Source organism: Mirounga leonina, unplaced genomic scaffold (genome assembly GCF_011800145.1).
Source record: "Mirounga leonina isolate KUSES-001 unplaced genomic scaffold, KU_Mleo_1.0 Mir_127, whole genome shotgun sequence".
NCBI lineage: Eukaryota > Metazoa > Chordata > Mammalia > Carnivora > Phocidae > Mirounga > Mirounga leonina.
Genome location: NW_023270316.1, coordinates 65572940 through 65594790, shown reverse-complemented (window position 1 = coordinate 65594790; position 21851 = coordinate 65572940). Strand labels below are relative to the sequence as shown.

At 37.0% G+C, this 21851-nt stretch overlaps 1 protein-coding gene across 2 annotated transcripts in view; it reads right to left on the bottom strand.

Moving 5' to 3' along the window:
* Nucleotides 1–2545: 2545 nt before the first annotated feature.
* The window catches only part of SOHLH2 (spermatogenesis and oogenesis specific basic helix-loop-helix 2), a 51756-nt gene continuing 32450 nt past the window's right edge, over nt 2546–21851 (bottom strand). The window contains exons 7-12 of one of the 2 annotated variants that reach the window (XM_035003550.1): nt 11039–11186; nt 10788–10879; nt 9772–9893; nt 6596–6622; nt 4858–5114; nt 2546–3477 (exon numbers count right to left, since the gene is read on the bottom strand). In XM_035003550.1, coding sequence (XP_034859441.1) covers nt 3457–3477; nt 4858–5114; nt 6596–6622; nt 9772–9893; nt 10788–10879; nt 11039–11186 — 667 coding nt within the window. In that variant the 3' untranslated portion in view covers nt 2546–3456. The remainder of the gene's footprint in view (nt 3478–4857; nt 5115–6595; nt 6623–9771; nt 9894–10787; nt 10880–11038; nt 11187–21851) is intronic. The other variant, XM_035003552.1, reaches the window with a different exon arrangement.

Below are 21851 nucleotides of genomic sequence, written 5' to 3'. Positions count from 1 at the left end.
GGTTTTACCAGAGCATCTCGAATCTCTGGTAACTTAAAACGCCATGAAACACCATGGGCCTGCCCGAGTGACTCCTTATGATGAATTATAATAGAATTGCAGGGTTAGAAGGCCTTTATGAGTCATCCAGGCCAATCCCACCATTTAATGTTTGAATCCCCAACTTTAACATTCCCCCATCCCAGGGTGATGACTCTGCAGACCACATCATCTCTCATCCAGATCTCCCACCTCTGCTACTCAAATCTGAATGCCTCTTGGCTACCTCCATGCGGATACCCTACACACAACATGTCCCCACATACAACTGTCATCTTCCAGCACCAGATCTCCAAATGTTCTTTCCCTGTGTTCCCTCAGTGGCCATCGGTACTACCTGTCCAGAAACCTAGGTGTTAGCCTTACTTCTTCACAACCCCCATACTGGAACATCTACCAAGTCTTGCTAACTCTGCCCCCTTAACATTAATCAGATTTGTCTACTTCTCTTCATTCCCACTGCCAATGACTTATTTCTGGCCATCTCTTGCCTGAATTACTAAATAGCCACCTCCTTCCCCCAAGTGGTTTTAGCCCCCTTCAATTCATTCTGCCTTTAATTCACTGAAGCCAGAGCAGTGATTCTAAAATGAAAATCTGATTATGTCAATATCATGACGCAGTGAGCACCATGGTAAGTTCAATCAAGGCAGTATCACATGGCCCTTGGCTGTCCTCTTTGCTCCATTCTTTCTCCATCCCACACCTGAACTCCATGAACAGCCCTGTGGAATTTCCTTTACTCCTCCATTTGTGCTATGCAATCCTTTCCTTGGTACCTTTGCAAAAGCAGTTCTCACTGCCTGAAAACTCATCTCCCTCACTAGTCCCCACATCTCCGCCATTTGGCTTAGCTATGCCTCCTGGTTCTTAAAATCTCAGCTTAATCATTATCACCACAATTATCACAACCCGGTATTGAATGCTTTGTATATGCCAGGGCATTGTTTTAGGGACTTGTACACATATCTCGTTTAACCTTCACCACAACATTAGGAGGCAAGTACTTCAGAGAGGAGGATATCTTAGATGGTACTATCCTCAAAAGCCTCCCATGAGTCCCCTGAATGGATGTCTGATGCTTATAGGTACCCAGTAGTACCTTATATTTTCCCCTGTCATAACACCCACCAAACTCCACCATAATTCTGTTTTACCTGTCTCTCCCAGTAGACTCTAAGCTCCTGGATATAGAAGGTAAAAAAGACTATGCCTCACGTACAGTTGTGTTCCCAGCATTTAAAACAATGCCTCTCAAATAAATAGTTGCTGAACAAATTAATACATGACTGGATAATTCTTGAGTTATTCAACATTTGAGTGTTCTCCTTTAAACACACAATAGTTGTGTTTATAAACATTACCAAGTACTGTCGTTTCTGCCATGCTGGGAGACCACCTAACTCATATATTAGAAAAGAGGGGAAGGAAATAGATGTAAACAGACTGATAAACTATTAATGAAAACTATAGTGATGGCTAAACATCAGCTTTCATTCTCCCATTTGTCTTTACTTCAAACGGGTTCCTAAGTGCTTGACTATGTCTCTTGCTTTCCTTTCTCATAGCCATTACTCAAGTTCAGACCCTTATATCTCTTGGCTCCACATCCAAGCTCCTGTGCCTCCATCCATCCATCCAGCAAGATGGCTGACATTGAGAATATAGAAGTGAGGTAGACTAAGTCTTTCTCCTCAAGAAAAAGTCTAATAATTTCCCTGGGCCACAGAAAGGGCTCAATAAATGTTTGCTTCTGCCCTTCCTCCTTGTTCAAACAGGGACAATGTCTGTTATATCACCAGTGTGAAACCTGCAAGCTGTCACTTTTTCTAGGCAAACTCCTTGCACCTTTTTCATTGTAAAAATAACACTGCCACTGTCTCACGACCAGCCAAGTTGATTCTACAAAGGAAAAACCTGCTCTTTTTTTATGGGCTAAGGCTCAACTAACTCTTCCTCCTAGGCTGAGAGTCGAACTTACTTGGAAGAGCATAATTTAGAAACAAATTTGGACACCTGCATGAAGTTCAGGATCATGGGAAGCAGCACTGGAAAAAACAGAGCTTTAACAATGGATCTAGTAGCCTTGCCCTTCATGTTGAAAGGAAAAGGGGACTGAGAGCAGCAAGGAGCCAGGATGTATGGCTTGCACTCCTCAGGTCTTCTGTTGAGTTCCTAGCCACAGACTGTCTCTCAAGATCCTCATGTGCACCTAGGGAAATCCTGATGCAAAGTAAAAGTCCCAGTAACAATTAAGACCAGTTGTGAACACAGGAAGTAGTCCTGAGTGCCCAAAATACCTTAACAGGTTCTCTTACAATGTCAAAGCAATCACTCCTAAAAGCAAGTGAGTCGGGCACACATTTGTAATAATAAGCATAGAATCTTAGTTGGAAACTTTTAGTTCCTTTATAAAGTTTTTCAAACATCACAGGTTCCATCATCATGGCATCCTCAAAGAAAAGTTACACAATTTTAACATAAAAATTAGGCTATGCCTAAAGTAATTTTTAAACTTTTCAAAAATCTTACTTTTCAAAAAGTAAAATTAAATTCCCTACATTGTACTACTAAAAGAGGGAACACATATTTATTAAACAAAACAAAAACAGGTTACCATTTTCAGGGTCAAAAATTGAATATTTTCTTTAACAATAAAACTTATATTATGCATAAGAACATTCCGGTGAAATATAAAACAAATATTTTTCTCCCCTTATTTTCAGCAGTCTTTCCTAATATTGGTAGGGAGGAGGAGATGAAAAACAAAGAAAGACCTGTTAGGCTGTAACTGAAGATCCAGAAAGGAAAATCTACCTATTAGCTACCATTTCACTCAAGGGATTATGAAATACAGAAACAAACACATCAATTTATGCATTCGGAGTCAAGCGAGGAGGTAAACACCTCTCTCAAACTAAGATATCTACGATTGGATGGTGAATAATGAAGGAAGCACTCTAAAATGTCAGATCTAGAAAGATAACACCTAGAAATGAGTGACAGTAATTCACAGTGATACTAAAAATAAGAATCAGGTTGCAACATCTATACTCAGTGATGCCAGAGTATCAAAGCACCTTCCTAATCTTATCATTTTATCAAGTGGATCATAAATTGTGGAATCTTTCGTGAGGAAAAAAAAAAAAAAGTCTAGGTCACCAGGCCATTTGTCCTTGTAGTGCTCTGGCTAGGGAGATCCAAGTATATATGAAGACAAGTGAAAGCGGGTGGCTAGCACTTTTGCTATCCGTCTGCAGAAGCTTTTAGCACATTTATCAGAAGCCATACAGTGCAAGTTCTTTTGATATTAGGTCTCTGGGTGTAGCTTTCAAGATCATTCTTTGTTCCATTCTTCCTGTATTGTCAAACTGCACCCAATAGGTGGTCTAGAGTGTGAATTTCAAACATGTGCTATTAATATGCCCAAAACTGTTGCTGCAAAGGGGAAAGAAAACCACATTAATTGAATCTTGGCCTGTTCTTACTCATAATGTCACAAATAGAGTTCCTATGTCTTAAAGCAATATGAAATGATTTATAAAACCATATGAAATCTTCAGGTGAAAAAACCCATTAAAAATGTATTATTTATTGTTATTAAAAGTAATTATTGTCTTACAACAATTCACCAACAAAAACTACACACAGAAGTGTAGGTGAACAATAAACAATCTCTTTTTCATTTACCCTGGTTTTCCTGTTGGGATACTGATGATCGTTAGCAACAGTATTATAGATGTAGATAATTCATATTTCAAAATTTCTTTGTAACTGTTTTTAAAATATTTTTCTCATAAATATTTTTTGGGAAGGTCACTATTATTCCCATTTTATAGATGTCATATGGAAAATAATAGTAGCACCTACCTCAAAGGATTATTCCAGGGATTCATTAGATCATCCACATTAAGCACACAGAGTATTTGGCACATTACTTATTGAGTTAAACATGTTAGCTATTATTAATATGCAAAAGTATTAGCAACTATGGTAAGGTTATCAGAAGTCCATTTAAAACAGGCCAGGCTGGTTTGGGTCTTCTTCTAGAATGGGACAGTTCTTCCAAAAAAAAAAAGATACCACTGTTGATATATACTGATCCATCTGCCTAGATTGCTATTGCCCTGTTCACTTCCAACTCCTGACCACTCTACTGGGCTAATTCTTATTCTTCGGATCTCAGCTTAGGTAGTATTTCTTCCAGTATTTCTTCTAGATTATACTACAAATACTAGGGTGCTCCTCCTACGTGCCCCAGTGTGGATCACAATTTCTAGCTTCTATGTCTACTTCCCTATGACACTAAGGCAGGGATCCCATCTATTTATACACTTCCTTCTTGGTGCTTAGCACACTGCTAGAACAGAGAGGATGCTCCATAAATATCTGTGAAAAGAGGACGTCTGGGATCTGAAATCAGCCTAGTTGGTGTTGGAAGATCAGATTTTCACAGAGTATGGTTGCTGTTGCCAGCCAAAGAGATAAAGAAGCAGGCAGTTAGGGGCCAGGGGAGGGTGAGGCTGGTGAGGTGGGATGTGGCATCCTAGAAGGAGAAGGGCTAAAGGGAGGGGCTCTAGAGGAAATCAGGTTCCATCTGGCCATTTAAGGTCATACCAGCAGTGCCACATCCAGATTCACTGATCCTGGATATCTAGATACCAGTCCTGCAGCATGGGGAATTCAAGCCTGGGTTAAGCGCACCTGGTCCCAGTCTAAGAGACTTCTGACCAGAGTATGAGCAACACAATGCCAGCCAGGGGCCCCTGATGGTTGGAATGAAAGAATCCGTCTGACCTAAGACCCCAGCAGACTTACCAGACAGTTGGGATGCGTTGCGCACGTCTGGCCCAGCACAGAATTGCAGTGCTGAGGAAGAAACTTTGAGACTCTGGGCACAGCTGATGGAAAATGAACTGAAATGTTCTGATTTGTTACAGCAGCTGCATCATAGGAAGGGATGACTTTAGAATAGTATCTGACAGCATGGAAGGAATTAAGGGAGAGAGCTTTGCTGGGAATTCGAGTTTTATACATATCACCAATTGCATTCTCTGAAGTGGAGCTGGACTGACCTTTCATAAAAAAGAAAACAAATATCCATCAGTATTCACAACTCTGTAACTTGGAATTACTGTATTTGAAATAAATTGTCTTCTATTTCATCTCCTCGTGTTACAAGCTTATACTACTCTTATACTCCAATGCTGATGGAAAAACACAGTCAACTTTTTAGTAGTGGCAGTTAGCACAATACACATACTATGAATCAGTGTTAGTGCGTTATCAGAAGACAGATTTTCAAGGAGCACCAGATCTCTGTGCCTGTGTGTGTGTGTTTGTGTGTGCCTGTGTGTGGCTTTCATCATAATCAAAATCGTGACCATCCCGATGATCCCTACGAAGCAAGGAGGAAGAAGAAGGAGGAGAAGGAAGAAAAAGAAAGTAGAACTCTATTCAGTCACAAATAAAGTTTGGTCGATTTTCTATCAATGACGTGGGTTGTATAATTATATATCTATATTCTGTACAGTAACTAGAAGGCAGAAAAAGATATAAAAATATATTATGAATGTTATCAATGTAATCTGAAATAACACTGTGAATAACTACTTATTTTCTATTGGACATTAATAATAATGAAAGTAAAGAAATTTTATGTCCACTTTACATACAAATGTATCTAGAATATTTGTGAAAAATCATTTCAGCAAATATGTACAGAGATTTATGGAAAAGACAGGTAAAGGTAACCTAATCTAAACACTGAACTAGATCAGTGCTTCTGTGTTACAAACCAGACATGATCAGACACTAGTGACCTTGGGTGGTCATTTCACTTATCCAGCCTTCAATTTACTGACCTAGGTGGTGACAGTGACATTGGAAGACTTAACTGATATCAACAGTTCCAGTGCTCTTTCTAAAACAAGTTGGCAACCTGCATTATGAGCTATATATGTGCTCACATTCTCAAACTCATTCATCACACACTTCAGGTATCTAGCCTAAGGAAAAGTCCAAAATATAGAAAAATCTATGTATGGTGAAATATTTCCTTTCATAGTATATATAGAATTGCTTTCCCCACAAAACTACAAACACTAAATGTAGCAATTGGAGGATGGTTAAGAAGATTTTTCTAGAAATTATTTGATAAACCACTAGAACCATTAAAATGGTGGTAAGGGCTGCATAAGAAAAAATTAAAGTATATATGACACAATGTTAAGTAAAAGAAGAAGACAACAAAATTGGATGTCCAATATGAGTACTACTGTAGAAAAATACACATAGAAAAAGACTTGAAGGAAATACATTAAAAATGAACAGTGATTATCGTAGCTGGGCTAGTGAAGGATTAATATTGCTTTCCAAACAGAAAACTATATATAAATAAAATTAAAATGGGGGAGGGGTCTGACTCAATGACCTTCAAGGTCTTCCCCAGGCTGAACACGGTCTACGATCCTGGTGTATCTGTGTCTTCCCAGGAGCAGCTGCCTGAGGTGATGAAAACCAAGACATGCTGGGGCACAGAGAGGCCAGAACTTACCACCAGGAAAACAGTGTTTCAGAGTTTCTGCAGAATATAAACAGTGAGAATGCAAAAGTAAGCACTATATGTTCAAGAAGTAACGTTGACAGGCATATGCCTGTGGCCCAACCTCTTTCTGATTTAATCTGTGCTGATTTAATCGTTCTGGGTGATATTCAGCCACAACTACTTGAAGTAGATTAACCATGGCTCATGGCTACCCTTTTTTGCTTTTCCTCTCCTTTGCCCCAAATCTGGAGAAAAGTCTAAATTGACTAATAAAACACCCTGAAGCTTATTTGACTTTAGAACAAGGAGAGCTATATTCTATTTTTGACTTTAGTCACCATTCCTAGTAACATCATTTGTTCCTGCAGCATTTACTATGTCTGCATATTATGCACAGTGCCTCTACTACAGTATTTAAAGTACTATAGGAATTGTATTTTGCTTTTGTGACCCTCTCTGCTACTGATTTGCCAGCTCCGTAAGAACAAGAATGCATCTTGTTTGTCCTCGTGGCCCCATCTTTCAAGCAGGGACGTTACAGCTGAGAACTAAGTGATGAATGGGGAGTTCCACGGGTAGAGGATGTAAAGGACATTCCCAGCACAGAGAAGGTGCTGAGGTAAGCGAGTGGAATCCCTTCGAGGAACTAAGCACAAGAGTGACCTCAGACTCAGGCAATGAAGAGAGAGGTCAGGGTGTCCTGTCACCTAGCATTCAACATGAAGATTAGGAGCTCAGTTCTTTACTGGTTTCTCAGTGAAGAGTAACCTTTAGGAATAGAAAAGTCACAAACTGGTAGTTGTGTTCTTTTACTCTGGCTCTGCTTTTTTCCATCTTCTTATTTCTACAAGTACATGGGCATGCCTAGACTTTATAACACAAATAGCAAAAATGCCTCAAATTTGAAATATCTGTTGCACAAGGAATATTCATATAGTGAAGGTTTCTTGAGTACCAACTGCAGGCTGGTCAGTGCTCTAGGTACTAGAAATACAGCAATGAACAAAAGAGGCAAAAAAAAAAAAAAAAAATCCCTGTCTGGGGAGCCTGGGTGGCTCAGTTGTTAAGCGTCTGCCTTCAGTTCAGGTCATGATCCCAGGGTCCTGGGATCGAGTCCCACATCGGGCTCCCTGCTCCGCGGGAAGCCTGCTTTTCCCTCTCCCACTCCCCCTGCTTGTGTTCCCTCTCTCGCTGTGTCTCTCTCTGTCAAATAAATAAAATCTTAAAAAAAAAAATTCCCTGTCTTCATGGAGTTGATATTTTAGTGGGAGAAGACAGGCCATAAGAACATATCCAAATAAAGAATATTAGAAGGAAAGAAGTGCTATGAAAAAAATACAGTAGAGAAAGTGGATAAGAAGTCCCATGCATTATGTGATGCTAGAAAGGAGTATGCAGTTTTAATTGAGGGGTTGAGACTCACTGAGAAGGTGACATTTAAGCAATTTAAGCAAAGATGTGAAGGAGGTAAAAGGTTAATATGTTAAATGCTCAGTACATAGTTAGTGCTCAATTAATTTGAGTACTTCCCTTTCTTTTAGGTTCTATTCATGTAATAAAGCCACCAATGTGCTTCTCATCTGTCAGTAAGATGAGATTTCTACTGGACAGTCACATGCAAAAGAATGAAGCTGGATGCCTATCTTATACCATACACAAAAATTAATTCAAAATAGATTAAAGACTTAAACATAAAACCTGAAACCATAGAACTCCTAGAAGAAAACAGGGTGTCCTGGAGATGATTTTTTAGATTTGACACAAAAGCAAAGGCAACAAAAGCAAAAATAAACATGTGGGACTATAATATCAAACCAAAAAGCTTCTCCACAGCAAAGGAAACCCTCAACCAAATGAAAAGGAAACCTATGGGATGGGAGAAAATATTTTCAAGTCACATATCTGATAAGGGGTTAATATCCAAAATATATAAGAATTCCTATAAGTCAATAGCAAAGAAACAAACTGATTTAAACATGGACAGAGGATCTAAATAGGAATTTTTCCAAAGAAGACATAGAAATGGCCAATGGGTGGTACATGAAAAGATGCCCAACATCATTAATCATTAGGGAAATGTAAATCAAAACCACAAGATATTACCTCACACCCATTAGAATGGCTATTACCAAAAAGACAAGAAATAATAAGTGTTGGTGAGGATATGTACTTGTGCCCTGTTGGTGGAAATGTAAATTGATGTACCCACTATGGAAAACAGTATGCAGGTTCCTCAAAAAAATTAAAATAGTGCTACTATATGATCCAGCAATCCTATCTCTGGGTATTTATCCAAAAAAAAAAAAAAAAGAAAATACTAACTCAAAAAGATATAGGCACCTCTATGTTCATTGCAGCATTATTGACAAGAGCCAAGAACAACCTGAGTATCCACTGATGGATAAATGGATAAAGAAAATGTGATTGGTATAGATATATAAATGCACACACACACAGAAATATTATTCAGCCATAAAAAAAGAATGAAATCTTTCCATTTATGACAATATAGATGGACTTTGAGGGCATTATGCTTTGTGAAATAAGTCAAAGAAAGACAAATACTGTATGATCTCATTTATATACAGAATCTCAAAAAACAAACAAACATAAAAATCGAGCTCATAGGTACAGAGAACAGATTAGTGGTTTCCAGGGGTGGGGATTAGTGGGGGGATGAAATGGGTGAAAAGGTGTAAAACTTCCAGTTACAAAATAGAAAAGTCACGGTGACATACAGCATGGTGATTATAATTAATAATACTATACTGCATATTTGAAAGTTGGTAAGAGACTAGATCTTAAAAGTTCTCATCACAAGAAAAAATATTTTAATCTTGTTGACAGATATGAAGCAGACTTATTGTGGTGATCATTTCACAATGTGTACACATAACAAATCATGTTGTACACCTGAAGCTAATATAATGTTATATGTCAGTTATTCCTCAATAAAAAGAAAATGAGCTTTCTGGAAACGATGTCAATTTTAAGCCCAATTTCTGAGAAAACACCATATGAACATCTGTGGCCATCTTTTGTACTTCGAGCAGGTAATACCAAAAGTACTCTAGCTACACTCTTTTCCCTGGCTACAGCAATGAATGCATGGGAGTGCAAGGGTGTCCAGGACACCACGCAAGCCAAGCCTACCACAACCACACAGGGTATCAGGTGCAGCTCACCTGTCACGGCTTCATCCAAGGAGCCCCCTGAGGCAGGAACAGAGTACACATTCAAGCACTTATTAGCCAGGAATCTGATCCCTCTCACAGGTGAGTAAGTGCTTGTCAACACACCATTTTCCCTTAAAAGGGCAGGAAAAAAAAAACAAAAACAACAACACCTTACACAATTCTCAAGGAAGACTACATGAACACTGCTGAGTTCAACCGTTCTATCATTCAAGTTCTAAATAACACAGATGGAGCCTACACTATGGGTAATTTAGGCCTAAGAACAAATGGTTGAACAGGATTCATGATGATAGTTTAGAATGTAGAGGAATGATTTGCTTTATAGTTTTTCTTTGTTTATATATTCTAATAAATTTAAATAAGAAAGCATTCATTTGGCATGTCACATTTTATACTAGCAAATTCTTTAAAAACTCCCAACTGAAATAGGGCTGGACTGCTCCAGGGCCCATGACCTCCTGTGACAGAGGAATGCTAGAATGCATCCTGCCTCTATCCGTCTGCCAGTCACGACCATCACTACCGATAAAGCCTTATTTTAAGATCTCCAGAATTAACAAGAGAAGAAATAAGAGTGAATCAAATGATGAAAGGACATGGGCCTGAGAATATTACATATTTTATCACTGTGACTAAATGACACACATTGGCAATGGGAAAAGTTCACTGATTTTTTGGCGGGGAGACAGAGTGCGGGCACGTGGGGGGCAGTGGGGGGCAGAGGAAGAGCAGAGGGAGAGAGACTATCTTAAGCAGGGTCCATGCCCTGCATGGAGCCCCACAATGGGCTTGATCTCACAACCCTGAGATCATGACCTGAGCCGAAATCAAGAGTTGGATGCTTAACCGACTGTGCCACCCAGGTGGCCCTAAGTTCACTGATTCTTAATAAATACTTGAGTTTTCACAATGGGTGGGTTCAGTGCCTGTCTACAATACTTCTAGTGTTAGCATCAGAGGAAACTAACAAGCCAGCTTCCAATTCACAAGAGCCCTCATCATACCTTTGTGCCATGATTGTGGCTGGAAGGGATAGCTGGATGGACATCTGCTGTTTCTTACAAAACCTCCTATTGCTCTGAAGTACTTCTGTAATCTGAGAGACAGAGAGAGAGAGGGAGAGAGAGAGATCTATTTAGAAATAGATATTTTTTCATATACACAAACACACATACATTTTCAATTATAAAAAATAAAACTGTGGCTTTAAAGCACTATGTATGAGGATAAAATTCAAGGGCTTGAAGTCAAATACCTGGCCCATAATGGCTGGAGGGATTTTCTCCCGGATGTACTTCACATAATCAACTGTTGCCTCGAGAATCGAAGCCGAGTCATTCTTTCTTCCCTTTATATATGGCAACAGAGTACGCAGTTGCTCACAGCAATACTTGATTCGTTCTCTGAGCAGAGAATTGTAATAAATCAGGAATAATTAGTCTCACTTTCTTCCTTGTACACAAGGACAAACAATCCTTCCTTCTGGGTTTGTTTGCAGAGGAACTGCCTCCCTCCCCATCTAGTCTCTGTTTCACAGAAAGGCCGTGTCCCCCTAAGCTAGCAGCCTCCGCAGCCCCTGGAACCACAGCTTCCTGGGGCGTCTGCTCACACTGCTGTCAAGTACAATGTCTGTGCTGAGGGCAGCCCCAGGTCACTAGCCCCAGGCCCCCTGCGTGTGCAGAATGACCCTGCCTAGGGAACCTCCCTCAGAGAAGGGAATGGCATGCTACACACACGTGCTTCTGCGATTCACACGAGAAGCCTAGCGGACGAAGACAGTCAGGAAATACTCATGTCACTATGGCCTGGACCACATTTCCAAAATCAGATCAATTAGCGTCATGTGCTTTACATGTAATTCTGTGTTCTGAGCCAAAGAAAAATCAGAAAGCTGCTTTCTTCTCATGAGGTAGGTATGAATGGAACAAATAACCAATATGCAAATGAGAACATCATTCAGGCTAGTATCAGCCTGATAACCTAAGTCTTTCGTAATTCTGAAGGGAACTGCATTGGAAATATAAATCTAAGCCTTTGATCTACGCCTCTGGTACCTTCATTTATGCATGTGTTCATTTAACCAACATTATTAAACACCTGTTTGGGGCTGAATAGCACCTTGACATATATAAGTCAAATGGTGGCTCTGTCAATTACCAGCAGGAATCCTTGGCAAGTCACCAAACCTTTCTGAACCTCAAAATGGCAAAAAAAAAAAAAAAAAAAATCCATTAAAAAATCCAATTTGGGGCACGTGGGTAGCTCAGTCAGTTAAGCATCCACCTCTTTGATTTCAACTGGGGTCATGGTCTCAGGGTTGTGGGACTGACTCTGCAACAGGCTCCATGCTCCGCAGGGAGTCTGCTAGGCGTTCTCTCTCTCTCCCTCCTACTTCTCCCATTTGTATGCACATGCATGCACTCTCTCTCTCTCCAAAAAAAATAAATCTTAAAATTCAATTTGATATATAGCCTGTGAATAACTCAAATATTCTAGGTCAGTGGTGTTTTAATTGGACTGTGAGCAGCTCTGAGGGTTCTATAGAGGTGTCTCAGGGACTATTCTAGAAAAAATGTCAACAATTTGACGATGTGTATGAAGGGCTTTGAAACTTTTCATACACTTTGACATGGTACTTGCACTTACAAGGACCTAAAACACAGAACAAACTTTTTGCAAAATGATATCCATTATAGCAGTATATCAGCAAGATATAAAAAACAACCTAAACACACAAAACAGATGGATACTTAAGTAAGCTATAGTATACTAACTCAGTAGAAAATCCTCTGGCAGTGGAAATGAAAAGCTATAAATCTTATTAGGGGAAAAACAGGATATTTTATAGGATACAAGTATAAAATACAAGGCAGTATATAAAATATGATCATAGACATCAAAGTAAAAATAAAGCATAGAAAAAGAAAGTGAAACCATCAAGTAATAGTTATTTCTGGATGGTTGGGTTATGGAAAATATTATTTCTTCCTTTTATTTTTTTATATTTCCCAAATACTTGTGCTGGGTACAAGTCACTTTTATACTAAAAAATCGTATTATTTTTTTTTCCAACATTCATTAGGAAAATGTTCAAACACACAAAAAGAATGAAAAAATTTAGGATCTTAATTCTTAAAAGTTGAAAGAAGTAAGATTTGTGCAGAGAAAATGTATATACCGCACCTACCTAGAATCTACAATGAACATTCACTGTCCTTGCTTTGTCATATATGAATCATCCCACTGGCCATACATCAATCCATTGTATTATACTGAAGCATTTCAAAGTAAGTTGTAAACTTAAGGCACTAAACTCTTAAACATATCATTAGCTAGAATTAATTTATTTTCAAATAAAAGTTACATAAAATACACAAATCTTAAGGGTACCATTCTATGAGTTTTGACAAAGGCACAAAACTATGTAACAAAAACCCTAATTAACATTATTACAACTCCAGAAAGTTCTTTATGTTCTTCCCAATCTTTGAAAAGGGTCAAAAACATTTCTGATATTTTTCCATCCCACATTTGTTTTGCTTGTCTTTGACCTTCTAAATCAAAACTTACAGCATGTGCCATTTTATGTAAGATTTCTTTCACTAAGCATGATATTTTTGAAATTTGCCCATGTGGCTGTTTATTATCAGTAGTTTGTTTCCTTTTATTGAGTAACAGTATTCTATAGTATAAATATGCCACAGCTTATTTATCCATTCTCTTACTGATGAACACTTCGGCTGTTTCCAGTTTTTGGTCATTATGGATAAAACTGCTAAATCATTCCGTACATCTTTTTGTGAATGCATGTTTTTATTTCTCTGGGAACATATCTAGGAATAGAATTAATGGGTTAATTTTATAAATTTATAAGAAACTGGTAGAACTTTTCCCAAAATAGTACCATTATACATTCCCATTATCAGTGTATGAGGGTTCCTGTTGTTCCAAATCCTTGACAACATTTAATATTGTCAGTAGTTCTAATTTTAGCATTTTGGCCTTTCTGAGGAATACATGGTACCTTGTGCTTTAATTTGCATTTCCATGACAAAAAATTATGTTGAGCACTTTTTTTGGTACATATTGGGCACTTGCATATCTTCCTTTGTGAAGTGTCTGTTCAAGTATTTTATCTCCATTTTAACTGGATTGTAGGTCTTTTTGGTATTGAGCTTTAGGAGTTCTGTATTATCTGTAATACCAGAATTTTGTCAGCATACTTATTTAGCAAATATTTTCTCCCAGTATATGGTTTGCCTATTTCTTTTTTTTTTTTTTTAAAGATTTTATTTATCTTTATTCTCCCTCTCCCACTCCCTGTTTGTGTTCCCTCTCTCACTTTTGACAGAGAAAGACACAGCGAGAGAGGGAACACAAACGGGGAGTGGGAGAGGGAGAAGCAGACTCCCTGCCAAGCAGGGAGCCCGATACGGGACTCGATCCCAGGACTCCAGGATCATGACCTGAGCCGAAGGCAGTCGCTTAACCAACTGAGCCACCCAGGCGCCCTGCCTATTTATTTTCTTAGTGGTGTGTTTTGATAGCAAAAGTTTTAAATTTTGATGAGTCTAATTCATTTACTCTTCTTTTATGGTTATTGATTTCTGTGTCTAAGGAACGGCTGCCTACCCTCAGCTTGTGAAGACATTTTCCTACACTTTTTTCTAGAACTGTTCTGTCCAATACAGTCCATTAGACTGGTCTATATAGACATATATAGCCATTAGTCTACATAAATATAAACTAGTTAAAATTAAATAAAGTTTAAAATTAACTTCCCATTACAATAGACATATTTCAAATACTCAACAACTACATATGACTAGCAGCTACCTTATTGGACAATGGATGCAAATATAGGGCATTTCGAACATTGCAGAAAGTTCTATTAAACAGTGCTATTTTAGAAGCTTTATAGTTTTAGCTTTATAGTATAGATCGGTCTATGCTCCATCTTGAATTAACTTTTATATGGTATGAGTAACAGGTCAAGGTTCATTGTTTTTCCATTTGGATATCCAGATATTCCAACACCATTTATAGAAAAGACTTTTATTTCCCAATAAGTTTGCTCTGGTGATTTACTGAAAATCAAATGAACACAAATGTGTGAATCCTTTGATCTATTGGTCATTATGATAGTAACATACTGATTACTGTAGCTGTATTTTAAGTCTTGAAGTCAAATAGTTCCCTCCATTTTTGTTGTACTTTTTCAAGATTACTTTATTCTAACTCCTTTTATATTCTAGGTCTTTTTCTTTCTTTTTTTTTTTTTTAAAGATTTTATTTATTTATTTGAGAGAGAGAATGAGATAGAGAGCATGAGAGGGGGGAGGGTCAGAGAGAGAGGCAGACTCCCTGCCGAGCAGGGAGCCCGATGCGGGACTCGATCCAGGGACTCCAGGATCATGACCTGAGCCGAAGGTAGTCGCTTAACCAACTGAGCCACCCAGGTGCCCGTCTTTTTCATTTTTTAATCAGATTATCAATTTTTACCAAAAAACTCCCTACTGGAATTATGGTTTATATTCAAATAAAGTTATGTTTCAATTTGGTGAGAACTAACATCTTAACAATAACGATTCTTGGGGTGCCTGGGTGGCTCAGTTGTTAGGCATCTGCCTTCTTCTGCTGGGGTCTTGATTCTGGGATCCTGGGATCGAGCCCCACATCGGGCTCCCTGCTCCGCGGGAAGCCTGCTTCTCCCTCTCCCACTCCCCCTGCTTGTGTTCCCTCTCTCACGGTCTCTCTCTGTCAGATAAATAAATAAATTAAATAATGATTCTTTTGATTTGTAGTTATGGTATAATGCATGATTTAGGTTTTCCTTAGTTTCTCGCAGCAATATTTTGAGTGATCAATGTATAGATCCTATGTGTCTTTTTAAAAAATATATTCATTGGAGAGAGACAGAGAGAGAGAGCATGAGCAGGGGTAGGGGCAGAGGGAGAGGGAGAAGCAGACTCCACGCTGAGCAGGGAGTCCGATATGGGACTCGATCCCAGGACACTGGGATCATGACCTGAGCAGAAGACAGACACTTAACCGACTGAGCCACCCAGGTGCCCAATCCTATGTGTAATTTGCATGTTTTTTCCTAAGTATTATAAGGCTTTTTTACTCTGTTATAAATGTAATTATTTTTAATTTTCTTTTTTAAAAATATTTTATTTATTTATTTGAGAGAAAAAGAGAGAGAATGCAAGTGGGGAGAAGAACAGAGGGGGAGGGAGGGGGAAAGAATCTCAAGCAGACTTCCTGCTGAATGGGGAGCCCAATGCAGGGCTTGATCTCATGACCTGGAGATCACAACCTGAGTCAAAGCCAAGAGTCAGACACTTAACCAACTGAGCCACCCAGGCACCCCTAATTTTCATTTTCTAATTGCTGCTTATATATAAAGATACAATTAATTTTTGTACATTGATCTTATATCCTGCAACCTTGCTATATTAATCTTTTGGTTCTAGAGGTTGTTTTGTAGGTGTCTTAGGACTTTATACACAATCATGCCATCTATAAATAAGAAAGTTTTGTTTCTTCCTTTCTAATCTGTAGGTTCTTTTTCTTACCTAATTGCAATGGCTAGGACAGTTTAGTCAATAATGAATAGAAGTGGTAGGAATGGACACTCTTACTTTTTCCAGATCTTTCTAAAGAACATGGTCAAATTTTCATCATTAAGTACAATACTAGCTACAGGTTTTCTTAGATGCCCTTTAACACATTGAGGAGCTTCTCTTCCATGTCTGATTTGCTGGAAGTTTTTTTTAATTTTGAAAGGGTATTGAATGTCGTCAAATAATTTTTCAGAATCTGTTAATCATATGGTTTTTCTCCTTTATTCTGTTTAATGTGAATTACATTTATGTTTTGAATGTTACACCAGCTTTGCTTTTCTAGGATATAACCTGTATGGTCATGATGTATTTACATCTTCATATATTACTTGATTTGATTTGCTAAAATAATGTTAGACATTTTTATGTCCCTGTTCATGAAGGATATATCGGTCTGTAATTTTCTATTTTTTAATAATGTCTTTATTAGGTTTAGGGTTATGCTGGCTTCATGAAATGGGTTAGGAAGTATTCCTTCCTCTTCCATTTTCTGTAAGAATTTAAGGTTAGTATTCTTTAAATATTTGACAGAATCCATCAGTAAAACCATCTGATCTTAATGTTTTCTCTTTGGTAAGCTTTTTAATAACAAGTTCAATTTCTTTACTATATAGGACTATTCAGATTTTCTGCTTCATCTGATATCAGTGTTGGTAAACTGTATTTTTCAAAAAAAAATGTGTCCATTTTGTCTAAATTGCTGAGCTTACTGACATAAAATTCTTCAAAATATATCCTTTTTATATTTAAATATTTATAGGATATATAGTGATAATTCCTCTTTTATTCAAGATATTGGTAAAATGCTTTCAGTGTCTCTCCTCGCCTGCCTGCTTTCCCCACTTTCTATTTATTTTGGATTTAATTTACTTTACTTTTTCTAGCTCCTTAAAATGGACTCTTAGGTCATTGATTTTTAGACCTTTTGCCTTTAAACATATAAGCATTTAAAGCCATAGTGTTTTCCACAAGCTTTGTTTTAGCTGCAGCTCCCACATTTTGTAATATGCTTTTCTCACCATCATTCAGCTTGCAATATTTTTTAATTTTTCTTGTGATATTTTTCTTTTACCCATGGATTATTTAGAAGTATGTTTTTAAGCTTTCAAATATTTGAGGTTTTCCTTTATATCTAATTCTTACTGATTTTTAATTTAACTTCATTGTCAGGGAACATACTCCTGAATTCAACTCTTTTAAATGTAACAAAACATATTACGTCCCCCAGCATACAATTTATCTAACTTATCTACCATGTGCCTTTGAAAAGAATGTGTATTCTTCTGTGGTTGCTGTATATAATGTTCTATAAATATGTAGATCTAGATCTAGATCAAGGTGGTTAAAAGTGCTCACATCTTCTATATCTTACTAATTTTTGGTGTCTAGCTGTTGTATAAATTGCTGAGAGAGGGATGTAAAATCTCCAACAATGTTTACTGATACTTGTATCTTTAATTCTGTGAACTATTGTTTCAATTACCTAGTCACATACTATTTGTGACTGTTATAGCATTCTGATAAGTCAATTCTTTCATCATTATGAAAAGTTGCCCTTTACTTCAAGTGATACCGCTTGTCTTGAAGTCTACTTTATTTGGTATTAAACAGTCTGGTCTTCTTATACATATGTTTCACCGTATATATTTTTCTATTTATTTAGCTTACCGTGTCTTTATGTTTATGGTGGACAACAGATAGATGGATCTTGTTTTTTTTGTTTGTTTTTATCCATTCTGACAATCTGCTCTATAAGTTTAATATAGGTGGATAACGGTCTACTTTTTTTGACTTTTTTTCCTGTAGTTTCTTTGGCTTTTTTGTTCTTCTGTTCTTCCTTTCTTGTCTTCCTTTTGAATAATTTTTAAAATTCAATTTTAATTTGTTTATTGGTTTCAAAGCTATGCCTTCTGCATATCTCTTTGTTAGTCTAGAGTTGTTCTGGGGATTACAATGTATAACTTTGCACAGTCTATTTAGTGTTAAAATTTTACGACATCACATGAAATACATAAATGCTGCAATCATGTAAGTACCTTTGCCCCACTCATCCTTCATGCTATAGCTGTCATATGTACTACATCTATATATACAGCTGATCTCTAAACAGCATGGGTTTGAACTACATGGGTCCATTTATACACAGATTTTTTTCAATAAACACAGTATAGTACCTTAAATGTATTTTACCTTTCTTATGATTTTATTAATTTTATTAATAATGTTTTCTTTTATTTAGCTTACTTTATTGTGAGAATATAGTATATTTTATATATATATATGATATACACATATAATATAAACTATGTGTTAGTCAACTGTTTATGTTATTGGTAAGGCTTCTGGTCACCAGCAGGCTATTAGTAACTAACTTTTGGGGGGAGTCAAAAGTTATACCCAAATTTTTTACTGCATGGGTATCAGTGCCCCTAACCCTTGTGTTGTTTAAGAGTCAACTGTATTGGGGCACCTGCGTGGCTCAGTCGTTAAGCGTCTGCCTTCGGCTCAGGTCATGATCCCAGGGTCCTGGGATCGAGCCCCGCATCGGGCTCCCTGCTCCGCCGGGAAGCCTGCTTCTCCCTCTCCCACTCCCCCTGCTTGTGTTCCCTCTCTCGTTGTGTCTCTCTCTGTCAAATAAATAAAATCTTTAAAAAAAAAAAAAAAGAGTCAACTGTATTACCAGCTCCACAGTATAATGCTATAATTTTCACTTATAACAGTCTGAAGCATTTTATATAAATATAGAGGGAAAATGTCTGTTTTCTAATATTTATTCACATATTTATCATTTCTGATTCTATTCAGCCCTTCCTAAAGATCCAAGTTTCCATTTGTTGTCATTTCCATTTAGCCTAAAGAATATCCTTTAGCTCTCTTACCCTGCAGGTCTGCTGGTGTCAAAATCTCTGAGTTATCTTTTATGTGAAAGTAATTTACTTCATTATTTACTCTTAGGAAATAATACCTGATGGAAATATGATTTACACAAAGAAGTGGTGGGTATCAGACATAATAACTATGGTAGCATACATAAAAGGCTAATTTATTTCTAATTTATTAATATCCTAAAAACCAAAAGTAGGTCTCTGACAGATCTGGAGCAGTTATGTCTGCTGCTGAGGTTTCTACTACAGATGCAAAAACAAAGTGTTCTCATACTTTCTACCTGTCTGATTGTGGCAGCCAAGACTGAATGGGAGAATACAGGGGGAAAAAAAAACACGGTAATATGGAAAAAACACAAAGAATTTTTGCAACTCAGAAATAACCTTGTAAACAGTGAAGATATTGTTTTACTTAAAAAAAAAAATCTAAAATTTGAGCTAAAAGAAAAAACAATAGTTACAGGTTAAAATGACTGAAAATTATTTACCACTTCTTCAATAAAAGTGTAGGGTCTATTTCCTGGTCTGTGCCTGCATTAATCAAAAGATATCCAGAGAAATAACTACAACAGTTCTAGGGCTAGCATTTAAGAAGACATAGCTTCAACACTGGTCTCATTAAATCCTGAGCCATCAGGGAAGACTTTGGCTAGCTTGCTGGAGAGACCATGTGGAGAGGTGGGGGACTACAAGAAAAGAGAGCAACTGATCTGAGCACAATGCTTCAACCACCCCCCACCTAGGGACTATCCGTGTGGATGAAGCTGGCTGGGCACTCTAGACAGGCCATTTACCATGGCGGTAACTACAGTAAACACCATGTGGAGAAGAATCACAGAATCAAGGTCTACTAAAATTGATAATCCATAAAATTGTAAGATATGATGAATAGGCTGTTATTTTAAGCTACCAAGTTTTAGGGCAATTTGCTACATAGCAAAAGATAACTGGAAGAATAGTTTGCAATTTAAAGCAAAAATAATAAAATGTGGGGCTGATAACATATGTAAAAATAAAATGTGTGACAACAATAACAAAAATAGAAGGTAAGTGGAAATATACTACTATATATTAAGTGTCATAATGTCAAATCAAGGTAGACTCTGTTAAGGATGCATATTATAATCCTAGAGCAACCACTAAAAATAATAATTTTAGCTCAAAAGCCAACAGAGGAGATAAAAAGGAAGGCAAAACACATTTGATTAATCCAAAAGAAGTCAGGCAATGAGGGGAAAAAAGGAAAAGAAAACAGATAGAACTAGTGAAAACAGAACTAGTGAAAACAAATAGAAAAATCATGGACCTAAAATCAAACTTAACAGTAATTATATTATATGTAAATCAAATAAACATTCCAATTGAACAGCAGAAATTGTCAGAATGGACAAATAAAAAGGAAAATAAGATTCAGCTACATGCTGTTTACAAGAGATGCTCTTTAAATATAAAGACATATTTAGGTTACAAAAAAACACGCTTTCATAAGAAAGCTATACAAATATCAAAGTAGATTTTTAAGATGAAGTATTAGCATAGATAATTAGAGCTTATCATTTCCTAATGATAAATGGTCAATTCATTAAGAAGACAGGCAACTGGGGCACCTGGGTGGCTCAGTAGGTTAAGCTTCTGACTTTAGCTCAGGTCAAGACCTCAGGGTCTTGGGATTTGAGCCCTGCATCTGGCTTCATGCTCAGTGGGGAGTCTTCTCCCTCTTCCTCTCTGTTTTGCCCCTCCCCCAACTTATGCTCCCTCTCTTTCTCGCTCTCAAATAAAAAAAAATCTTAAAAAAAAAAAAAAGAAGACAGGCAACTAACAACAATTTCAAAACACATGAAGCAAAAACTGACAGGAATGAAGTAAAAATAAAGCAATCTACAGTCATCACTGAAGATTTTAACTCTCAAAAAAATCAATAAGGATACAGAATATATATGAAAAACACTACTAACTAATTCTACCTTATTAATATTTAGAACACTATAACCCCAAACAGCAGAACACACATTTGCTTCAAGTGCACATGGAATATTCATTAAGGGTGACCATACTTTGGGCCATAAAACAAAGCTCAGAAAATATCAAAGGATAGAAACCTGACAGAACATATTCTCAGATGATAATGTAATTAAATTATAAATCAATACCTGGAAACTCTCCAAGCATTTGGAAATTAAGTTACACACTTCTAAATAATCAGTGGTCAAAGAAAAAATTACAAGGGATATGAGAAAAATATTTTGAACTAAAGGATAGTGAAAATCTAATATGTCAAAATTTATGAGATGCTGCTAAAGCACTGATAAGAAAAAAACTTTTATAAATGGAAATTTATAGTTTTAAACATTTTTATTAGAAAAGAAGAAAAGATGGGCACGTAGGTGGCTTAATCGGTTAAATAAATTTAATTCTAGATGTTATAAAAATTTTGGATATATGAATAAAAAAATTGCTTACAACAAAATTTACCATACACATTCTTTTATATATGTTCTGTGAACTTCTTTTTTTTTTTCAGTCGGTTAAGCGACTCTCTCTTGATTTTGGCTCAAGT